Source organism: Arvicanthis niloticus, chromosome 3 (assembly GCF_011762505.2).
Source record: "Arvicanthis niloticus isolate mArvNil1 chromosome 3, mArvNil1.pat.X, whole genome shotgun sequence".
NCBI classification, from domain to species: Eukaryota; Metazoa; Chordata; class Mammalia; order Rodentia; family Muridae; genus Arvicanthis; species Arvicanthis niloticus.
Window position 1 is genome coordinate 80,001,495 of NC_047660.1, and position 22,595 is coordinate 80,024,089.

General features: G+C 42.7%; 1 protein-coding gene across 2 annotated transcripts in view; it reads right to left on the reverse strand.

Annotated features, from left to right (window-relative positions):
- Ccdc66 (coiled-coil domain containing 66) overlaps window positions 1–16,491 on the reverse strand; it is a 34,222-nt gene extending 17,731 nt beyond the window's left edge. The window contains exons 1-7 of one of the 2 annotated variants that reach the window (XM_034497075.2): window positions 16,416–16,491; window positions 14,485–14,549; window positions 13,797–13,822; window positions 7,022–7,469; window positions 4,268–4,421; window positions 3,993–4,096; window positions 2,949–3,049 (exon numbers count right to left, since the gene is read on the reverse strand). In XM_034497075.2, the coding sequence (XP_034352966.1) occupies window positions 2,949–3,049; window positions 3,993–4,096; window positions 4,268–4,421; window positions 7,022–7,469; window positions 13,797–13,822; window positions 14,485–14,549; window positions 16,416–16,426 (909 nt within the window). In that variant the 5' untranslated portion in view covers window positions 16,427–16,491. The remainder of the gene's footprint in view (window positions 1–2,948; window positions 3,050–3,992; window positions 4,097–4,267; window positions 4,422–7,021; window positions 7,470–13,796; window positions 13,823–14,484; window positions 14,550–16,415) is intronic. The other variant, XM_076931309.1, reaches the window with a different exon arrangement.
- Window positions 16,492–22,595: the final 6,104 nt, after the last annotated feature.

Here is a 22,595-nt window from a genome sequence, read left to right on the forward strand (position 1 = left end):
GTAAATGTTAAATTATATGTGGGGATTTTGTTTGCTTTTAATTAGGCTAAGTGCAAAATAATTTTCTGTTGGCCAACTGCAGAACTCTGGTTTAACAATGGCAAGGACTGTGGTCTGGGATGCCAACTACTCTGTATTAAAACGTGTCTTAGAACATACCCTCTTTATTTCAAAAGTTCCTAGGTGTGCTAGACATGACAGGAAAGCCAGGATTTCAGTTAGGAAGATAGCCTCACAGCACTGATGTTAATTAACGGGAGAAGAGGAGGCATTTGAAAATGCACAGTGTAAAGGAACAGGCTGCCGTATACGACACAGCTCATTCTCTGTTTCCTCAATAAAAGAGTATTTATCCAAGGGCTGAAGATGCACCTCTTGCCTGGCATGTGCAAAGAAGATACAGACAAAGGCAAAACTTTCGCCAGCAGCCTGTCACATTCACAGTGTGCACGGCCGCCACCCTGAAAGGACAAGTAACTCCTCACTTTCTTCTTGATGCTCCAGGTTTGGAGTTTGTGCGTTGGAGTCTTCAGATGTTCAGTACAGATAAAAGCTTGGCAGTAAGTGTGAGGACATCTGACACCCCCACATACATGCTGGCCAGCTGAGGGGCCTGTCCATAATCCAGCATGGGAGTGAGGGAGCTCTGTCCTCAGACTCACTAAACAGGGAGCTCCAGGTCCATGTAAGAAAGAACTCTGCCTCAACGTATAAGGTGAAGATGATCTAGGGAGACACCAGAAGTCACTCTCAGGCCTCCACATGTATAACTACATACTTAAGAATACACACACAAATGCATACACACATGCAAAAAAAAAAAGGTGAAAAGCAAAGACAAAAAAATCCAAACTATTAATTGGCAATTAAAAGAAAAGACACCTCAATCATTTCTTTGAAGCAAATAAGTTATACACAAATCAAGGACTAGTGGATTTAAGCACCCAAAGTACCAATACTTAGGACTCAACATCTAATGGTGACTAGCTCTAAGTGGTGGCCATCAATCAGCTTGGATGGCCATCACCTGACTTGTGACAGAATGTCTGAAGAAACAGCATGAGAGGGAGACAGGGACAAAGGCAGGGAGGGAAGGAAGGAAAAAAAAAGCATGTCTTCATCGAAAATTAAACACCAGTAAAGATAGGAAGTCCCAGACACACTGACCATGTAAAGGATGCTGGGATGTAAACACTGTGTATGGACCGTCTGATAAGCCTGTGAGAGGTGTCAAGAGTCATCGGCAGATTTCTGTGCTAGGTAAAACCCTAACTGTACTAGGAAGGAATACACTCTGACTCATGCCTCTCTTTTTATCAGACTATTCAAACATCGGGCCCCCTAAAATGAATCCTCTGCTGGAGGAGGAGATTGAAGTCCAGGGGCCAGAGGAGAAACCTGTCTCCTAGAGAAATGCCTTGACGGACAACTCTGCAGACCAACACAGTGGTGGGGGGACAGCCTGGTCAGATGCCTAGTGATGTACCTAACCTTAATCTGCACTTTTCTATTGAGTTAAGATCCTCCAGATGGATCTGGGGTGGGGACATGCTGGATCTCTCTGTCCCTCTTCCCAATGTGACACCAATCTTTGTCCCTCTTCCCAATGTGATACCACTGAATGAGTCTTCTTTTCTGCTTTTCAGTATTAATTTGGCTCTTTTAATGAACTTTCTGAGAACAGCTGGCCAAACCTGCTTTGTTGGGCACAGGCTGTGACTCTTAAGTCCACTAATGACAGAGCTGGACAGATGGCCCAGCTAGAGGCATCCAAGACCAAACCTGAAGACCTGAGCTCAGGATCCACATGGTGGATGGAGAGAACTGACATCAGAAGTTCTCTAACACCTCCACTGAGAGTGGTGTACACATGCCCACAGACACTTAACACACACCGATAAATGATAAATGTAGAAATAAGTAACACTCTTTTTATAGGAAATTAGAGGAGATGGCTGTGGTCTCTTAACCTAGTAACACAGCAAGGCCACTTATAAACTGCAGATGGAAATTTAGAAAACTAGTTTGGACCATGATTAAATACCATGTTAAACCTAAGAAGAGTACAGTTTTTCATTTTTAATCAAAGCACTAAAAATAAAATTTATAGTGCTGGGCATGATGACAGATGCTTGGAATCCTAGCACAAAGTACCTGAGGCAGGAGAATTTCCACGAGTTTGAGACCAGCCAGCACTACATATCAAATTCCTGCTTCACAAACAAAACATATTGTCAAAGTAAATTGTATAATTTGAATATTATTTCACATTTTAAAAGTTGTAATAAAGGCCAGGCATGATGACACACATTTTTAATACCAGCACTTGGGAGGCAGAGGCAGATCTCTTTGCCTTTGAGGCAAGATGGGTCTACAAAGTGAGTTCCAGGACAGCCAGAGCTACCTAGAGAGACCCTGACTCAGAGAAGAAGAAGGAGGAGGAGGAGAAGGAGGAGGAGGAGGAGGAAGAGGAGGAGGAAGAAGGAGGAGGAGGAGGAAGAGGAAGGAAGGAAGGAGGAGGAGGAGGAGGAGGAGGAGGAAGAGGAGGAGGAGGGAGAAGGAAAAGGAGGAGGAGGAAGAAGGAGGAGGAGGAAGAGGAGGAGAAGGAGGAGGAGGAGGAAGAAGGAAGAGGAGGAGGAAGAGGAAGGAAGGAAGGAAGGAAGAGGAGGAGGAGGAAGAGGAGGAAGAGAAGGAAAAGGAGAAGGAGAAGAAGAAGGAAGAAAAGAAGAAAGAAGAAAGAAGAAAGAAGAAAGAAGAAGAAGAAGAAGAAGAAGAAGAAGAAGAAGAAGAAGAAGGAGGAGGAACAAGAAGAAGGAACAAGAAGAAAGAAGGAAGAAGAAGAAAGAAGGAAGAAGAAGGAGGAGGAAGAAGAAATTATAATAAAGATGTCTTTTGCTAATGCACACAAAGACACAAACAGAATGCTTGATTGGACTTGAGATACTTACCTTAGATTGGTCAAGAACTTGAAACTTCTCAGATGGTTTCCAAGAATCATTCCATTTTTGAGAAGCTTCTTTTTCTTTCTTCTTTAAAGCAACCTGTTCATCTATAAATAATGTGCTTTTTAAAAAAAAGTTCAAAAACTGTAAAAAAAAAGAATCATGTAAACAAATCATGACCTCTTATAGAGTGCAAACTGAAACAGAGTTAATCATAGTTGTTTGTGTGGGAGGAGATGCCTGACAAGTCAGAAAGGAACTTTGAAGCATGTGGTGTCACAGAAAACACTAAATCAGAAGCCAACTGAAGTGTACGAAGCAGCAACAGATACAGAATGTTTATACTACAGCTATCAACAGTGTAGAACAGTTCCTCAGGGTGCTTGGCTTTGAAACCCACTCTGCGGTTCTACCTTCCTGCGTTATTATTCCTGACAGACTTAGAAGGCACACTGCCAAACTTCAGGGTCAACTGCGAGCTCAACCACCTCCCACCTGTTACAGACAAACTTCTATTGTGCCAGCTATATTTCAAATTGCCTATTTCAGGGCAAGGTCTAGCACAAAGTGGGGATGGCAGTCCCTACTTGCTAACATCTGGAAGGGAAACAGGAGCTAAAGCTATGGGATGCTGAGATGGCTCATTGGGTAAAGGCGCTTGGAAGAAGAGAACTGACCCTGTACAAATTGTTCTCTGACCCCCCCCCACACACACACACAATCTATGTATAACTTTGTTTTTAAAAATAAATCTCCCAGTACCATAAACACACACGCACACAAACTGAACTATTTTTAAATAAAGCCATACCTCACAAGATTTCTATAATAAAAAAACATAAATAGAAAATGTTTAGGAATATTTGCAGGGCTCCAGAAGGACTGCTTTTGGTGCACACTGCATAGTACCAAAGACACAGGGCACTGTGAAACTCCACTGCTGCTTCAAAGAACTACAGATGTCAAATGCTACCAAATAAGACATTAATATACTGAGAGGTAACAATATTCCCCAGCCAACAGAACTATAATGGAAGGTACAAAACTTACCTAGCTCTTTTTTCCACTGGGCTCTTCTTGCTTCCAACAAACTTCTATCACGTTCCCTTTCCCCCAGAGTACTGAATATGTCAGCTGGTTTCCATTCATTCTCTCTAGGATAAAACATATAAAAAGCCAGGAACCTTATCATGTTTCTATGTGACAGACTGCATACTTATTAAGTAATAAGCATTTAAGTAGGCAAGTCTTCAGATATGTTCCACGAAGTGGACGAGCAGATAGGTATTCTACAGATACTCCAGAGACACATGGGCATCACCTACATGGCAGCTTTCTGAAATGCCTCTTGAGCTCTCCCGGGGACATGCTCACTTTCACTTGAGACAGGGGAAGCGGCCTCCGTTTTCTGCAGTAATCCTGTGACATTCACATCCTTTGGCTCACTAGGAATATTGATTAAATGTAAACTATCTTGACCTAGGAAATAAAATACATGTTTTAAAATCATACCTACTGAAATACTTTATCCTAACATACTCCTATACAGTTGAAAGAAAAGCCTTAGCAGGCATGATGGCTCACACCTATAAGCCTCAGGTAAAACTCAGGAAGCTGGGACAAGAGGATCACTCTGTGTTTGAAGCCAGTCTAGACAACACACCAAGTCCTAGGCCAGTCTGGGATGCTGAGTGAGACCTTGTCAGAACAAAACAAATACATAAAAATGAAGGGCAACTGTGGAGGGAGGTACAGACCTTTAGGCTCAGAACTCAGGAAGCAGAAGCTGGCCAGCCTCTGTGATTCAGGCCAGCCTGGGCTACACTGTAAGACCCTGTCTCAAAAAACAACAACAAACTTGTAAAACAATCCTTGAAGTATCTACCAAAAAAACAAAACAAAACAAAAACAAAACAAAACAAAACAAAACCAGCAGCAGCTGTTGACATGATGGCACACACCTGCAATCTGGGCACTCAGCAGGAAGAGGCAGGAGGATCAGGGGTTAAAGGGTAGCCTAGGCTACAGGAGGGTATCTCAAAAGCCAAACCCCAGATAGCCCAGTCAGTAGAGCAGTGGCCCTGCAGGAACAGAGCCCTAGGTTGGACCCCCAGTACCACATAAATCAGCATGTAGTGCAACCGATAGTCTCAAAGGCATCTGGGAAGGAAGGCAGGAGAATCGAGAGAAAGGGTTTAAGACCACCCTGGAAACAACAGCAGCAGTAACAACAAGCTGGCATAATCTTTTTGTTTTGAGACAGGGTACTGAGGCCAGCCTGGCCTATATGAGACCTTACCCTAAATAGATAAATAGATCAAGAGAAAAGAAAAAAATTGGGACCCAGAGATTAAATAGTTGACTCGTGGCCATGGCCATACAATTTTTTTTTACATCAAATAAAAACAAATCCAAGTGCTGGGCAGTGGGGGTGACTTTAATTCCAGCAGAGGAAGGTGGATCTGAGCTCAAGGCCAGCTTGGTCTACAGAGTGAGTTTCAGGACAGCTAGGGCTTGCCTACTGTGCCCAGCCAGTACATTCCATTCCTGGCACTGACTCTACCAGCAGGGTAGTGCACACCTGTGTCAGCACTCAGGAGACGGGGCAGGAAGAGACAAGCTCAGTTCCCAGCCATGCACTGAGTTTGAAGCCAGTCTGGTTACATGAGGTCTGTTTGACAAAACAAAACAAAAACCTTCATTCACTCTTGGCAGAATAATTTATATTTATGGCTTAATAATATAATTTAAAATTATGTGTAATTTGTAACATGTAAGTAACTATATTAGAACCGTGGCCTCGAGTTCCTACTTACCGTGGACGTCGGCTATGAACCGTGGTCTGTGCGCCCAGTGCGCCCAGCCACCACAACTAAACCAAGCTTTATGGAAGGTTCATACTCCAGCTTGAACAGTGCTGTGATTCCTCCCGAATGTGGTACTTCTCTCAAAGAAGGAGCATAACAAATGCAAGTCACCTCAGGAGTAAGTAAAATGTCTGAACTCTACTCTCCAAGTACCTACCAATGAGAGAATTCTGAGCAACAAGTCTAGCCTAAAGAAAGCCAACTTCCTCTACTTTACAAAGATCATAGACTGGGAGGAGGGATCCCACTGTGAGCATGAAGAAGTTACCTGGCCTTCAGCTCCTTGTGTGACCCTTCCACGGTCATGGCCAATTTGGCTTTCATTTCACTATATTAATTGCAATTTAGTATTTTGAGTACTTACATAGTCACAATTCCTTAGCTCAAAGCTGAAATTAGGTTTCTAAAACATAACCTCGATTGGTAGAACAGAGAGCCTACCATACTCTACTACTACTTCTATGGATACATCTGAACTTCACTGCTCAAAGACTACTGAGGCCAACCTCAGCATGGGCGGAGGCACAGGAGGACACAGCAGCCAGAACAATGGATTTCAGCAACTCCAGTCTTCACAGAAAGGTTTTCTTGAGATTCACTTCAAATATCAGACACTTATCTTTTTTAACCCTTGCCTGTAATTTTTTTTTTTGTTTGTTTTTGAAATGGGATCCCACTGTGTAACCCAAGCTTGCCCTGGGTTTGTGGTCCTTTTCCTGCCAGTTGGCTGAGTAGAGGAATTCCAGGGTTGAAACTCGTATCTGACTTATATAAATATTTTAACTGCTGAGCTATCTTTCCAGCCCCAGAACCAGATACTTTAAGAATATTTTGAGGCCTGGAATAGTGGCACACACTTTTAATCCCAGCACTCAGGAGACAAAGGTAGGTGGATCTCTGTGAGTTTGAGGGCAGCTTGGTCTATAAAGAGTTCCAGGACAGCCAAGGCTACAGAGAGAGATCCCGTCTCAAAAAAAAAAAAAAAAAAAAAAAAAAGTTTTGAATGCTAATTTCTAATTTTAAAATATGACAAAACTATAAAGCAATTTTACATATTCTATGCTTAAGAAAAAGACTAATGTGAATAATAACTTAGATTACTGCATGTTAAATCATATTTTAAGAGACATAGTTACAAAAAAAAAAGCCAATAAATCTAAAATTCGAAAGCATACTGGGGAAAAAAAGTTAACAATTTAAGAAAACCCTTACTTGCTTCCTCCTCCCGGTTTCCAGTGAGGGATGCAGATCCATCTCCCTGGTTCACACTCAGCATCAGAATCTGCCGGAGCTGGTCTTGTGTGAGACACACCACACCACCGTTCATGGTTTCTGCTGTGGTGTGTTTTTTGCAAGGCTTCTGTTTACCGACTGGACAAGTATCTGTACTATTTATAATCTTCCGTATAGTAGAGGTTCTAGGTGAAATCTCCTTTTGAACACGGAGACCATCTTTTTCTGAATACTGTTTACAGAAATCCGTATTGGGTGAAAATGTCAATCTACCGTTTTCAGGTTTTGCTTGCATAGTGTCTGAAGTCGAGATCTTCTTTTGAGAAAGGTTTTCACTCCCAACATAAGTATTTTGTGTTGATTTTAAAGTATGTCCAGTCTGTTTTGTTCTTAAAGGACATTTTGCAATCTTGATCTTATTTCCCATCTGTTAAAATACAAGTTTATTCTTTATGACTGTGCATTAAAAAAAAAAAAATGACACGATCATTTTGTCTGAAGACACAGTATTGCTGTGTGGCCTAAGCCGGCCTTCCTCTGCTCACCTCTTCTGAGAATATAAGCCTGAACCACTACACCCAGCCAACAATCACCATTTTAACATCTGATAAATCAGGCCTCTAAAGTTCTCTGTTTGCTTAGTTAGGTATCACAACCATAAGAGGCTGTTTGGCTTTGCAGACTTTCCTCCTAAAGATTCACCAGTGAGAAACGATTTTGATTCCAGATAATAATGAAACTGTATGCTATGGGTCATCTCCATTCTATGCCAGTTTTGAATTTTGTATCATTACATTACATAACTTACATAATCTACTTCTTTTAGGTTACCAGTCCTTATCCCTCCATGACCTTAGCTACCTGGTTCCCCTCTGTCCAGTCTTGTGTTATAGGCTGCTGTGTTCTACTCTCCTGGACACTCACATCCTCACACTCTCCTCTCATCCTATATTGTTCTTCACATGGTCCTCGGTCCCCCGAGGGTCCTATACTGACCCTGTGGAAGCCACGCTCTCTACAGGCTTTGAGTTCTAGATAATGATGAGTGCCTCCTGCCTTCCAGCTCATCTCTCCCACCTCCAGCTCTAAGTCCTGGTTACCTAAGTGGGATCATCACCTGTCTATCCTAAGACCTCTCCGATTGCTCTCAGTTCTCTTCTTCCTGATCTTCAATGTCACCACCAACTAGAATCATTTGTCATATTTTATTCTGCAGTCTATTACACATGCTAAGCAAATCCTAACTCTAGAAAAGTCCAATCTCCACAGCATGTGTGGTAGTTTGAATATTCTTGGCCCAGGGAGTGGCACTATTAGGAAGTGTGGCCTTGTTGAACTAGGTGTGGCCCTGTTGGAGGAAGTGTGTCACTGTGGCCATGGCCTTTGAGGACCTAGTGCTAGCTGCCTGGAAGCTAGTCTTCTAGCTGCCTTTGGAACAAGAGGTGGAACTCTCAGCTCCTCTAGCCCCACCCCGGCCTGGATGCTGCCATGCTCCGGCCTTGATGATAATGGACTGAACCTCTGAACCTGGAAGTCAGCCCCAATTAAATGTTGTCTTTATAAGAATTGCCTTGGTTATGGTTTCTGTTCACAGCAGTAAAACCCTAAGACAGCATGTCGGTACCAGTGGAGAAACTATGGTAACTGGTTTCATTTTACCCACAACCAAGAATATCAAATAGGCTACTTTGCAGTCCTGCCTTTACCAAATCCATATACTTTCTGTGTTAGTAAGTATTCATTCTTCTCATTCATAAAAGCCCTAATATTTCTCCTATTCTATTCTCAGTTGAAGATTTAGCAATTTCACTGAAAATCTTATACCTAAGTATTCAGATGCTGACTTTAAAATTCTATCACTGGGGCTGGGGAGATGTCATAGTGGCCAAGGGCATGTCAAGCTCTTAGGGAAAACCAAAGACCTGAGTTAGGCTCCCAGCATCCAGGTCAGGCAGTTCACAACTTTCTGCAATTGTAGCTCCAATGCTTCTGGTCTCTGAAGGTTCACATACACAGACTCCCACACAGACACACATGTACATATTCAACTAAAAGTAATCTTAAAGTCTATCATCAAATCTCTACCAACTTCTGTGCTCAAAGTTCTTGTCCTTTCTGCTCACATACAATCCATGTCTCCTCATTTTTCATTTTATTTTACATGTATAGGTGTTGTGCTTGCATGTCTGTGTGTACCACATGTGTATAGTAGGCCTGAGGAGTACATGGGATCCCTGAGACTGGAATTATAGATGGCTGTGAGCCACCATGTGGATGCTGGGAATTGAACCCAGGTCCCTTGGAAGAGCAGCCAGTGCCTCTAACTACTAAGCCATCTCTCAGCGCCATAAATCTCATTTGAGAGGACAAGGGAGATCAATCGATCGATTGCTCCTACTTCCTGGCAATTTCTCTCTCCTAAAAAATCTTTCTCTTTAGCTAGATCAAAAGTAACTGAACACAAGCATGCTATTATTTTACTATCTACAAAACGTTTAACCTCAAGCTGGGTCTGGTGATGTATGCCTGTAGTCCTATTTTGGAATATGAGGCAAGACATTGCAAACTGTGAGCAACTTAGTGACATTCTGTCATCCTAAAAACTAAAAAACGAGGGCTCTGGGTATAGCTCAGGGTTAGAGGACTTGCCTAGCATGAGCTGGACCCAGAGTTCAATCCCCAACACCAAAACATCATCATCGTCTGGACTTCATTTTGTCTTCTTGTCTCCTAAACCCTTCCAACCAGGCTTTTACCCTCACTCCACTACTGCTCAGTCACTAGTAACAGCTATACGCTAAATCTAGTAACTAGTTCCCAAGTTCTCTTCCTACTCCACCCATGAGCTGCACCTGAGGTAGCTGACTACCCCCTCTCTATACCTTCTCCAGTTCACCTCTATGACTCTGTAATCCTGGTTCTTCTGACCTACTACATGTGTTCATTCTCTCTCTCTCTCTCTTTCTCTCTCTCTCTCTCTCTCTTTCTCTCTCTCTCTCTCTCTCTCTCTCTCTCTCTCTCTCTCTCTAAGTATATATCATTCATTATATTCCTTATTTATTCTCTTACTACCCATTCTTCTGACTATTGAAGATGATGTGCCTACAGGCAAAACTCATGTGTATGTGTATGTGTGCACATGTGTGTCCATGTGGAGGTCAGAGGACGATTTCAGGTAGTGTTTTGCAGAAAACTGTCTGTCTGACTTTTCCCCCAGTTAAAAAGAGAAACAAAGAAAAAAAGGAAGGAAGGAAGGAAGGAAGGAAGGAAGGAAGGAAGGAAGGAAGGAGAAGAAAGAAAGGAAGAAAGGAAGAAAGAAAGGAAGGAAGGAAGGAAGGAAGGAAGGAAGGAAGGAAGAAAGAAAGAAAGAAAGAAAGAAAGAAAGAAAGAAAGAAAGAAAGAAAGAAAGAAAGAAAGAAAGAGGGAGGGCTCTGGGTAAAGCTTGGTATTAGAGAACTTGCCTAGCATAAGCTGGACCTTGAGTTCAGTCCCCAACACCAAAACAATATCATCATCATCCGGTCTCAGTATGTAGCCCTGGTTGGATTAGAACTGATTTTATGGACCAAAGTGGCCTCAAACTCAGAAACTGGACTGCCTCTGCCTCCTGAGTTCTGGGATTACAAGTGTGCCCTAGCATGCCTGACTTCTACCTTGTTTTTGAAACAGGATCTCTCACTGGCCTGGAACTTCCAAGTAGGCTGTGTTGGTGATCAACAGACACCAGGAGTCTACTGACTTCTGCCTCTCCAACCCCACTATTCCCGCTTTCTCACTTGGGTTCTGGGGGTAGAACTAGAGTTCTTATGTTCATGCAGTAAGCGCTGTATTAAGCTGTCTTTTCCAATAGACACTCCAAAGTAAGCATATCTCCCTTTTGCTCAGAATAACACCCCCCATTTCAGTTATCTATGCCAAAAATTTTGCAGTTATATTTGACTCCTCTTGCATAACCCATATTTATATATTTTTTAATGTTTTAGGTTTTATGTGTGTAAGTGTTCTGTTTGTGAGTTATGTATGCACCATGTGTGCCTGCTACCAGGAGTGGTGAGCCATCATGCAGGTACTGGAAAGTGAGCCCAGGCCTTTACAAGAGCATCAAGCACACTTAGGTGCTGAGCCCTGTCCCAGCATTAACTACCACAGGTCAAATGCTGTTCGCTGTCTTCTGAATCTGACACCCCCTCCTTGAGTGTCACTCCCTACTCCTCCACCCGAGGTACTAGCTCTAACTTGAACTGCTACCCTACTTCCATCCTTGCTTCCCACTCTACTCTCAACAGCAATTCACAACCTGGAAGTCAGCTCATGCTCTTATCACTGGAAGCCTCTCATGGCCACCTCTTATGCAGGAGGCAGAGCTGAACTTCTCACTGTAATTTATTCTTGCTTCTTTTGCCTCCACGGTCTATTTATATCTAGCCTTACTTTCTTTTTACTATTTATTTACTGGGAGGGGGCAGGGGACAATTTGTAGGCGTTGTTTCTCTTTCCACTGTATGGGCTCTGGGGATCAGATTTGGAGGCAAGCACCTTTACCAGCAGAACCATCTTGCCAGCCCCTGACCTCATTTTCTATCTTAGTCTCCAACCACAAGAGCTTCTTAGATGTTCCTTGACTTCACCTGGGCTGCGGTACTAGTCTGTGGCTCTTGCTAGAACACAGTAACCTCACATTCCACACAGGTCCTTCCCTCACTGCACCTCTCCCCCATCACTCAGAGAGCCTCCCCTAAGCTCCTGCTCCCTCTCTGGCACAGTTATCCCTCCCCACTGCTGCCAGGCTCCTTCTGTGACCCTGCCTTCCTCCTTTGTCTTCTATTTATTTACTGCCTTAGTTCTGTCCATTCCACATCCCAGTGTAAACTCCACAGAACAGATTCTTGTTTTCTTTGTTACCTCTCTGTCCCCTGGACCTACAACATGAGTGCAGCAGGGTCAGTGTTAAATTTGAATTGAACATCCTTAACTGCACCATGTATGCCACTGAATTCTTTATCCTTGCTTCCAAATTAGCCTCCTTCTCAAAAATACTCACATTTTTTATGACCCCACTCTTTTATTCTCAGACCACTAGCCATGGGATCAGATCTGACCCTCTTCTGTCAGAGTCTCCCTTAGCTAACTAGCATGTAGTGACCAATTCTCGTTTGGAAATATCTTCGCTATTTACATGACAACAAGCCTAAGTTCAGGTTTTCATTACTACATTACGTCTTTCTATCTCATCTCTCCTTCCTGTAATCCCTCAAGCACAGCTTGCTTTCTATGTGCTTAGCACTATGCCAAGTGTTGGGAGGGAACACAAGAGAATGATTAAGAAAGGTCCCTTGCTGTCAGTGAGGATTAGAAGTCCCGAGCGCTTCCATCCGTCTTGCCTTCTCTTTTGGTAAACTGCAAGCAGACAGCCATGCTGACCACTTGCTCCTTTCCTAAGCATGCCTCCAGCTACCTGATGTGCTTTCTTCCAAAGAAATATTACATTATAGCTACTTTCCTTATCAATGATCCTATACTGAGCTGAGCCTGGTAGTGTGTACCTGTAATCCCAGTCCTGGAGGCTGAGGCGGGAAGACAACAGAGTCCTATGCTAGCCCGAGTTATACAGTGAAATTCAATCTTTTTTTTAAAATAAAGTCTTGAATGGATTCCCCAATAGTGCGTCACAACATTTTCAAGGTCCTTGAGCATCAGTTCAAACTTTCCACCTCAGCTTTATGTCCCAAGCTAACACCATTTCCAACAGTCAACTTGTTTCTCATCACTTGGCATCTTGTAATACTTCCTGTAAGCCTGGACTATACTTTCCAACTTCTTAAACTAGCAATTACCTCTCTCAGCTCTAAACTTCTAATTACAGAGTCACCTCACGTACACGTCGTTTCTTGGTCTCTGACACTGACAGGAGCTGCTCTCCAGTATACTCTCTTTTCTAGGCGTCTCTAACACTCATCTAATTCTTCAGTACAGGCATACCTGAGCCATACTCCTCTAGAAAACAAGAGTGCTCTTTCTAACTTTCCCCCTTTCCTCAAGAGGACAAGTCAAGCCAATGGAGCGCTATGCTTGATTGAACTTTCATGGCTCCTGGAAACCTCTGCTGAACACAAACCTACCAACTGGAGTCAAGTATCTAGGATTATCTTGCCATATTCTAGTTGTGCCAGAAGTAATATGCAGAAAAGGGTCTTCTAAAAAACCAAAAATTAAATAAGCATGCCATGTTAAGGTACTATTAGTCCAGTTCTACACACTACCTATAGTTCAAGAGAGAAAAAGAGAAAGCAAATCAGACTTCCCTATAAAGATTCAGTTATGTCCAGGTTACTGAGCAAAAAAAGCAACCAAGGTCCAAATCACTCCCAAGAGCTTACTGGACGAGATTATGTCATAAAACACCTCTTTAATAGTACGCTGCTCTTTTACCAAACTCATCAATACTTCTTATACTATAAAGCAAAGATCAGGTTAGGGAGCCAGCCCAGTGGTTAAAGTGCTTGCCATGAAATTATGAGGACCAGTATCTGGATGCTCAGAGCACACATAAATGCTAGGTACATAAAAAGACCCATCTATAATTCTAGCACATAAAAAGCAGAGACAGGAAATCCTCCAGAGAAAGCTGCCTAGCTTGACTATCTGTACTGGCGAGTTCGAAGTCCAACTGAGAGGCTATGATTCAATAAATAAAACCAATGGAAAGATGCATTTTTCTTGTGGAAACAGGTAGGGTCAAAATCACTTGACTTACCTTCACAGAAACTTTTGATTTATGCTCTACAAAAAGAAAATAAAATTACTAAACTATAAAACCCAAAACATATTAAGGCAGTGACAAAAGAAAATGTTAAGAACAGATTAAGATGTTACGATAAAGATACTATCACAAAAGCATTAACCGCAAGTCCCACCTGAGTATTCCCACTTTTACAACGTGGCGGTTCAAGTATTCACTCCCATTTTATTTTATTTCAATACTCTTTTCAAGGTAAGACTATAAACAGATGGTGGTGGGGATCAGGCAAGTGATGTGATGGAGAAGACTAAAAAACTATACTGAGTTTAAAAACTAGTAAATAACTTTTAAAAAAAAGACTTAAGCCTGTGGTTGTACTGTGGTTGTAACTTTCTCACATAATAGTTTGTTTACATACAAAGTACACAATTATGTGAACTCTACCTGCATTACTTATTAGGCAACAAGGTAATGATAACACCAAAACCATATTACACATGAAATATATTTTGGGAACCAACATAGACAGTAGTGATCACTGTCACAATCTGACTTTACTTGGATAAATATCAATTTGTAGACATTAAGGGAAAAGGCTTTTTCCAAGTGTCATTTAACTATATTACAAGAAAAACATCTGTTAAACTACCACAAATTCTGCATACAAACTTAAACATTTTAGACTTCCAGTAACACAGCATACCATATGGAGACAGTATTAGCTTGGTTTTTCCATCCAATAATTCAGTTTCAAGCTTTAAACCATCTCTGCAATATAAAAGAAAATTGTTTTGACAATTTAAATTAAACAACTTTCACTGAATAGCAACCAGAAATATTTATATGAACCTTGAAAGTAAACCTATACGTTTGCATGTAGACAGGAAACACATGACCATCAAAGCAGGGTTTTTGGTTGTTTGTTTCTTTTAATTCATATAGCCCAAGCTGCCCTCAAACTCACTATGTAGATCAGGCTGGCTTTGAATTCCTGATCTGCCTGCCTGAACCTCCCTCAACATAGTTTTTAAATTTTAAAATATTTTTTTCAAGGCTGGAGGGATAGTTCAGCAGTGAAGAGCACTGTCTATTCATGGAGAGCAAAGCCAGCATTGCAGCTAACAAGTGTCTGCTAATCCCCCTTGGGTCTCCAAGGGCACCAGGCACACAAGTGGCCCACAGACTTACATGTAGGCATGACATCCATACACACAAAATTAAAATAAGTATTTAAAAATTATGTGTGTGTGTGTATACACACACTTTTTTTAACCCAAGAGGAAAAGAAAATACAAAAGACTTTCTTTCTTTCTTTTTTTTTTTTTTTTTTCTTTCTTTCATTTTTTCCGAGAAAGGGTTTTTTCTGTGTAGCCCTGGCTGTCCTGGAACTCACTCTGTAGACCAGGCTAGCCTCGAACTCAGAAATCTGCTTGCCTCTGCCTCCCAAGTGCTGGGATTAAAGGCATGCGCCACCACTGCCCAACCCAAAAGGCTTTCTTACAACTCTTCAGTGAGGCAAGCATGTGTCATGTTTAGCCTGAAACTAGTTTTTATTACTGGTAAGAAATAAAGCAACCCAGTTATTACAGCATCCTTTACCTTGTAGCTCTATACCAAAAATCCCATGCTGCTACCAGAACTCCTTAGCACAATACAAAACATAGATATGCCATTTATTAGTTTTGTAATAGTTTCATGACTGACACATTCCAAGGAGGGATAGAAGCGACTGAAAAATGGTTAAAACGGTCACCAATGTGACCGCTGCGTAAGGACAGAATTCCACACAACTTGGACTATCTCACATACTACATGGTTGCTTTAGTGACTATTGATCACTATCATAATAAGTACACAATAAACTTTGGCTGATATGACACTTTACATGTCAAAAGGGCCAGCATAAAGAAACGATAAACACAACCAGCAAAACATGCTGTCTATTAAGGTCAACAAAACTCTGATGGGGTTCCACACACAGTATTTCACTGTTTTATGGGAGGTGGGGATGGGTGGGCGTTATGTGTCAATAAACAGTAATGACAACGTCAAAGAGAAAATACCAAACCAAGAAATTAAGGGCAAGCAGGTTGACTAGCAACGCTAAACTCACAAGGTTGCTTTGGTAGAGGGAAATCAAAGTGCCTGCGTTTGTTAAAGGAAACTAATCTGGGAGACATAGGTTGGTCAGAGGCTTCCGCGTTGCAGGACTATGAACAGCCTATGGTTACGGTAGAAGGCAACATCCTGAATGAATCTGAAGTTGCCAAGTCTCTATTCTACCTCCCCGCAAACTCACGGGGCAGGGTGCCTCATTTATTTTTAAACTCCCAGAAGAGAACCTAACATTCAGCTACTGGATACGCGGTTACGTCTAAGTCAGGAGGCTGGTCTTCCTAAAACGATAAACTTCTGAAAATGAAGACCGCACCCCAGACTCGGTCCAGCCCCAGCTTAGGATGCTCCAGCTCTGTGCCGGGCAGCCGTAGCTCCCCGAGCATCTCGCCCTCTGGGGCGCCGTCACCCCTCCGGGGCGCTCGAACACCTCGGTCCGCGCTGGACCGGGAACCTCGCCAGCCGCCACGCGCCAGCTGAAGGCCAGTCCCGCAGCCCAGCGAGTCCCCATCGGCTTACCCAAGGTTCATGGCCCAGCCGCCCACCCGCAGCTCGCTCAGGCCACTTGTGTACCCTGCTTGCTGCAGCCGCTCAACAAACGCTACGCCGATTGGATGCTGAGGGACAGCCGAGCGAATCAGAGTGGCTCATGCTGGCGGGTGCGAACGCTGGTGCCGGCCTCCCCAGACTCTGGGTGCCTCTCTGGGGCGAGGGGGTGTCTGCGGTTTCTTTGTGATCACCGCCTGCCTTAGGGAGCTGCTTTGGTTCTAGTGGAGGTTTCCAAATAGGCAGAAGCAACAGATGTGATCATCCTTTTTTTTTTTTTTTTATATTTGGAGGAGAGATTTATTTAGTTGATGGACTCCTGCCGCCTAGTACACATAGTGTCTCTTCGTGCTACCCACACTTTAAATACCGTAGCAACAGTCACAATGTGGACCAAACTCGTATATCTGTCGTTAGCAGTGATATCTCTGAGGCACGAATAGGCAGAAGGACTTGCCTGGGTCACTGACCCCTGAACAATTAAACTACAGACCCTATGTCTAATGTGAATAACCCTGGTTGATGCTTTTAGACTCAGTTTAAATTGTCACTTGTTGCTCTTCCAGAAGATCCCAACACCCCCAACAGATGGCTAAGCCACCTGTAGCTATGTCAACCCTGGTGTCAGACTAGGGTGCAGGAATACACCCACACACATCTTTAAAAATAAAACAAAATTAACTGAGTTTAAGGCCAGCCTGTTTTAGAGAGTCTGTTCCAGGACAACCAAAACGACAGAGAAACCCTGTCTCAAAAACACTACCACCACCACCACCCCTACCTCCATCCTCACCACTCACCCACCGCCCCCACAGATAAAAATCAACATATATATATGATATATATATATATATATATATATATATATATATATATATCATATATATATATATCATATATATATCATATATATCATATATATAACATACATATATGTTGATTTTTATATATGTTGATATATATATATATATATATATATATATGCAGAGGCAGGCGGATTTCTAAGTTTGAGGCCAGCCTGGTCTACCGAGTGAGTTCCAGGACAGCCAGGGACATACAGAGAAACAAATACTACTTGCTGAAGGTAAAGAGTAAGTAGGTAATGTCTACCTCCCTCCTTCTAGGATCCCAATAACAAAGCAACTTTATTAGGGTCACTTACAGAGCATGGGTAAGGTTTTCAGGCTGGAGCTTGGGTAATCTGAAAGTAAATAATTGGAAGGTCTGCGGCCAGCAAGGCTGATGACATCCTCATGGCTCTTCCTACTTGGGCACCTGCTCCCTTTGATTCCCCAGAGCCCACTTGTAATTACAGCAGCACTGCATATAGTTGGCTGAGAAGGACACTCAGGAGAGGGTCCCACGAACCTCCTTATCCAGTCCTTCAGTGAGGGAGTGCTATCTTACGCAAACAGGCCCATCTAAGCATCCTGAAGATGGCGGTAATTGGGCTTGGAGGATAGCATAGTCCTATGCAACAGAAGCCCTTCTGAAAGATTGGGGGATTCCTGCACTCTTGGTTCTGCTCTGCCTGCTAGAAGTTTTTGAAAATTTTTTAACCCTTTCAAGACAAAAGACTGAAGAGTTCAAGGCCAGCTTCTCCTACACAAGACTGTTCCAAAAAGGAGCTAGAGAAAAAAAAAAAGAAGAAGAAAAGAAAAAGAACAACAAAGGAGGGAGGACAGCTACACACACATTTGACTGTGCTGTTGCTTTTAGCTGTCGGTGGTGGTGCATGTCTTTAACCCCTACACCCAGAAGGCTAAGGTGGCCTTGAACTCAATTCTGTGAGTTCAAGACCACCATGGTCTAAACAGTGAATTCCAGGTGAGTAAGAGCTACATAAAAAGCTTATGCCTGCCCCCCAAAATTACTTTTTTACTTAGCATAAAAGGGCTAAATCAATCAGCAGGTTAATAGCAGTTATTTTCTGGGAGATGGAGTGGTTGGTGGCTCACGCCTTTAATCCCAGCACTTGGGAGGCAGAGGCAGGCAGATTTCTGAGTTTGAGGTCAGCCTGGTCTACAAAGTGAATTCCAGGACAGCTAGGGCTACACAGAGAAACCCTGTCTTGGAAAAAAAAAGAAAAGAAAAGGGAAGGGAAGGGAAGGGAAGGGAAGGGAAGGGAAGGGAAGGGAAGGGAAGGGAAGGGAAGGGAAGGGAAGGGAAGGGAAGAATAAATTTGAAAGTATTACTTTTTTCTTTACGTTTGTGTGGTATGTATACTTTCAAGGTGTGAGTGCCCATGTGTGCTCTAGTGGGTGTGCATGCACATGTGTGAGGCCAGAGGTATTGATGTAGAGTTTTTTTTTTTTTTTTTTTCCAATTTTCCTTCCCTTTGTATATTGAAGAAGGGCATCTCATGTGCAGCCCAGAATTTGCTAACTCAGCTAGTCTATCTAGCCAGCTTGCCTTACCCCATCTCTGCTGTGGGGGTCTCTGCAAATAGCAAGGCCAGTAGAGTGTCTGTTCGCATGAAGCAAGGAGGGAGCTCAGTTCAATACAACTCAGTAGCCAGTGTTGGTCCCAACTTTGACAGTCTGATTCTGGATTGCTTATTTCAGACATTGTAGGAATTCAGTTAAATTTAATTTTTAGTTAAAGTTAATTTTTAACTGCCCCAGGACACATCCTGGGAGAAGCACATTCCTTAGTCCAAGGACACCTACTGGATTACCCTACTGGATTAACATTCAGAGGAAGAAGGGATTAACATTCCTCAGACCACAGGGAAGAGAACCCACCTGCAGGCTATAAAGGCCCAGAGCACATAGACACACTCTGCAGGAGGGACCAACCCTTGACACTTACAGACAAGGGAGGTCCTTGCTACCTCATTCCCCAAAGACCAATCAGTTTAAAAGTCACACCATTCTGCCCATCATATTATGCCTAGTCACTGTTTCTGTAGCACACCCCTTAAACTGTATAAAAATTGCTCTTAACCTCAACTCGGGGTTCTCTTGCCTACAATGCAAGGGAGCCCTGGTGCACCAGTATCATTAAATCTCATGTTGTTACAACGAATCCCATCCGTGTGAGTTTCTGGGGGAGTGTGTCCCCTGGTTTTGGATTTTACAGTCCAACAACATCTTTAAGCACAGCACAATTTGGAAAAAAGTTTTGTGGTGATAAATAACTCAGTCCAGTGTGTACAGCAAAACTTGACAAGATTTCATCTAAACTCTTGTAAAGTACAAGTAATATCCTCCATAAGGATAGGTTCTATAGATTAACCAAGGGAGCAGGTCAAGGTAGACAGTGCTCACAGGGGGCTGGGGAGAAAAGCACTCTAGAGTAACTGAAATAGACATGAGTGTTTTAGGAAGCTAGTGTAGCCTGGGCATACAGATAGCACAGAGGTCACAAGGCTATCAACTACATCCATTTTCAGCCTTCTTGGCAGAAAGTGGGTTATACATCTCTTCCTTTGAAGGGACTACCACAAGTGTTTAACATTCCTGCTTTCCCTAGTGAAGATCTATCTATGAGCAAAAGAACCTCGTGTCTCCCATGCTCTAGAGATTACTGGTGTGACACCAGACCCACACATAGGAATATGAACTCCAGTCCTCCCTAGCATTTAGGCAGCAAATACCTTCCTATTGAGTCATCTTTCTAACTCCCTGAGAATATTGTTTTGGAAAAAAATAAAAACCAATTAAGAATCGAACATTGTAATCTCTTCCTTCTTCTTTTGTCTTCTCTCTGTCTGTCTGTCTGTCTGTCTCTCTCTCTTTCTTCCTCTCTTTCTTTCTTTTGATTATCTAATTATTTTATGTTTGTAAGTATTTTATTTGCATGTCTATTTGAGCACCACATGTGTACCTGGTTCCCATGGAGATGAGGACAGGGTGTCAGATCCCTTGGGACTGGAGTTTCAGGTGGTTGTGAGCTGCCATGTGAAATGGGAAGTGAGCCCTGGTCCACTGTAAAGACAATACTGTTAACCACTGAGCCATCTCTCCAGTCTTTAATTTGTTATTAATCTTTTATGTTATGGGTGTTTTATCCACAGGTATGTCTGTGTACCACATGCATGACTGGTGCCTGCAGAGGCCAAAGGAGGGTGTCAGATTCCAGGTTGATGCTGGGAATTGGATCTAGGATCCGTGGAAGAGCAGCCAGTGCTGTTAACTATGGAGCCATCTCTCCAGCCCAACCTCTTCCCCTCCATTCTCTCTCCCTCTCCAGAAAAGCAAAAGGAAGCAATTGTTGTTAAACACTTGACAAGCACTAAGTTTTAATTTTTTTATAGTGTATGGTAAAAAGTTGCACGGTAATTGTCAATCTAGGATTCAGTGGGTGGCAGTGTTGCTAAACTATCATCTAAACAGTTTTTGCAATTCCTTTAGCACCCCAGACAATTCTGAAATAATGTTTCCCTCCTCTCCCAATCCCTAGAGACTTCTAACTTCAGGTCTGTCAGTATTAATGTGTCTGTCCTTGATATTTTGTAAAAGTACAATCATACAATGTTTTTCTTTTGTGTCTGGCTTTTCTCACTAACATTACACTGATAGTCTATAAAGCTCACCAAGTTCTAGTATGCATGAAGATTTAATACCTTTTGTGGGGTGGAGGAAAATGCTGGGGATTTAACCCAGAGCCCTGTGCAAGCTGAAGGGGATCTTTAGTTTTATTGTTGTGGTATTCTCTTTTTTCAACAATTCATCTCTTATCTTTTATTCTTCCACCCCACAGACATGTATTTTCCTGAGCTGCACCCCCAGCCACTAGTACTTCAATTTTCTTTATGACTTGCCATGTCAAACATGGTCTTGGTGGGAACAGAATGACATGGTTCCTGCCCCTGGAACAGGGCCAGTGGGCATGGCCTCCAAGAGTGTCAATGGCTGCCGGGTGTTGAGAGCTGCACTACCCGAAATTCAGGGGCCAAAATGTTGCAGACCACTCTATCAGTGTTGGAACTGGCACTGCCAAAAGCTTTGGGGGCTAAATTGTTAGAGCCCTTACTACGCCAGCTGCTCTAGTCTGCGGGTTGGGGTTCAGCAAGAGAGAGAGTGAGGATGGACTCGAAGAATGGAGACCAGACAGAGTGTGATTCAATCCCGTTTATTCTTCAGTCTCTCTTCTTCTCTCCAAGTCCCAAGTCTTGAGTTCCTAGTCCCTAGTTCCTAGTCCCTAGTGCCTCCGAGTTCCGAGTTACTTCTTCCAAGTGCTAAGTGCCTTATGTCTAATTCCAAGTTCTTCCTCCAAGTGCCAAGTGCCTAACACCTAATAATCTTCTTCTGAGTTCTCTAGTCCAAGTGTCTTCTTCCTCAATGCCTAATTCCTACTGATTTCTTCTGTCTGCCTCTAGCCTTTTATATGTCTCACTTCTAAGCCATGCCTTTAGGTTGCGCCTTTAAGTCATGCCCTTAGGTCTTGTCTCTAAATCTGATCTCTAAGTCACGCCCTTAAGTCACACACCTTTAAATCTCACACACCCAAGGGAAGATCCTGGGTATCTAAAACAAGATGTTATCAGAGTGTGCTTATCTGTTGTAGGCTATTGTAATCAAATCTCTTGTCAGGGTATATGGCTCAAGATGGCTGCAAGGATGATAGCCGCTTTCTGTTGGCTCCCCACACCCAGGGTCTAAGGCTTGTTTGTATAATGATGTACATATTTTACATTTCTCCTTTGAGGAATGTCCTCCCTGTTAACACTAATGATTCCATGATAACCAGACAGATCCAGTTCAGGAGGCGAAGGTGTCACTAATGTCTTAGCAGAATAGTAAGTGCTAGGACCTTCAGGACAATCCTTAAGGCTGAGAAAAAGAATTCTAAAAACATGAGTTTGAAAATATATAATTTCTCAACTATGTAAAAAATAAAGATGCAATATGAATTATATGAGGGTCTTCATGAATCTAAAGGAACAGAGACAGCTACACTATGAGCCAGCTTGTCAGAAAGATACAAAGACAGGCAGATACAGTGGCAGACAAATTCTGGAGTTCAGGGCCAGCCTGGCACAGAGCAAGGTTAGGCCCAGCTGTGGTAGGAATGGTTATTTCAGGACAGGGTTCCACCCAGCTAGCTTAGCATCTGCATTTAACAGAGGCAGGCAGATCTCTAAATTATTTTGCATTGTTAAAAGAAAATATATGCTTGCTGTTTCCTAAGAATTAAGGAGCTCAGGTC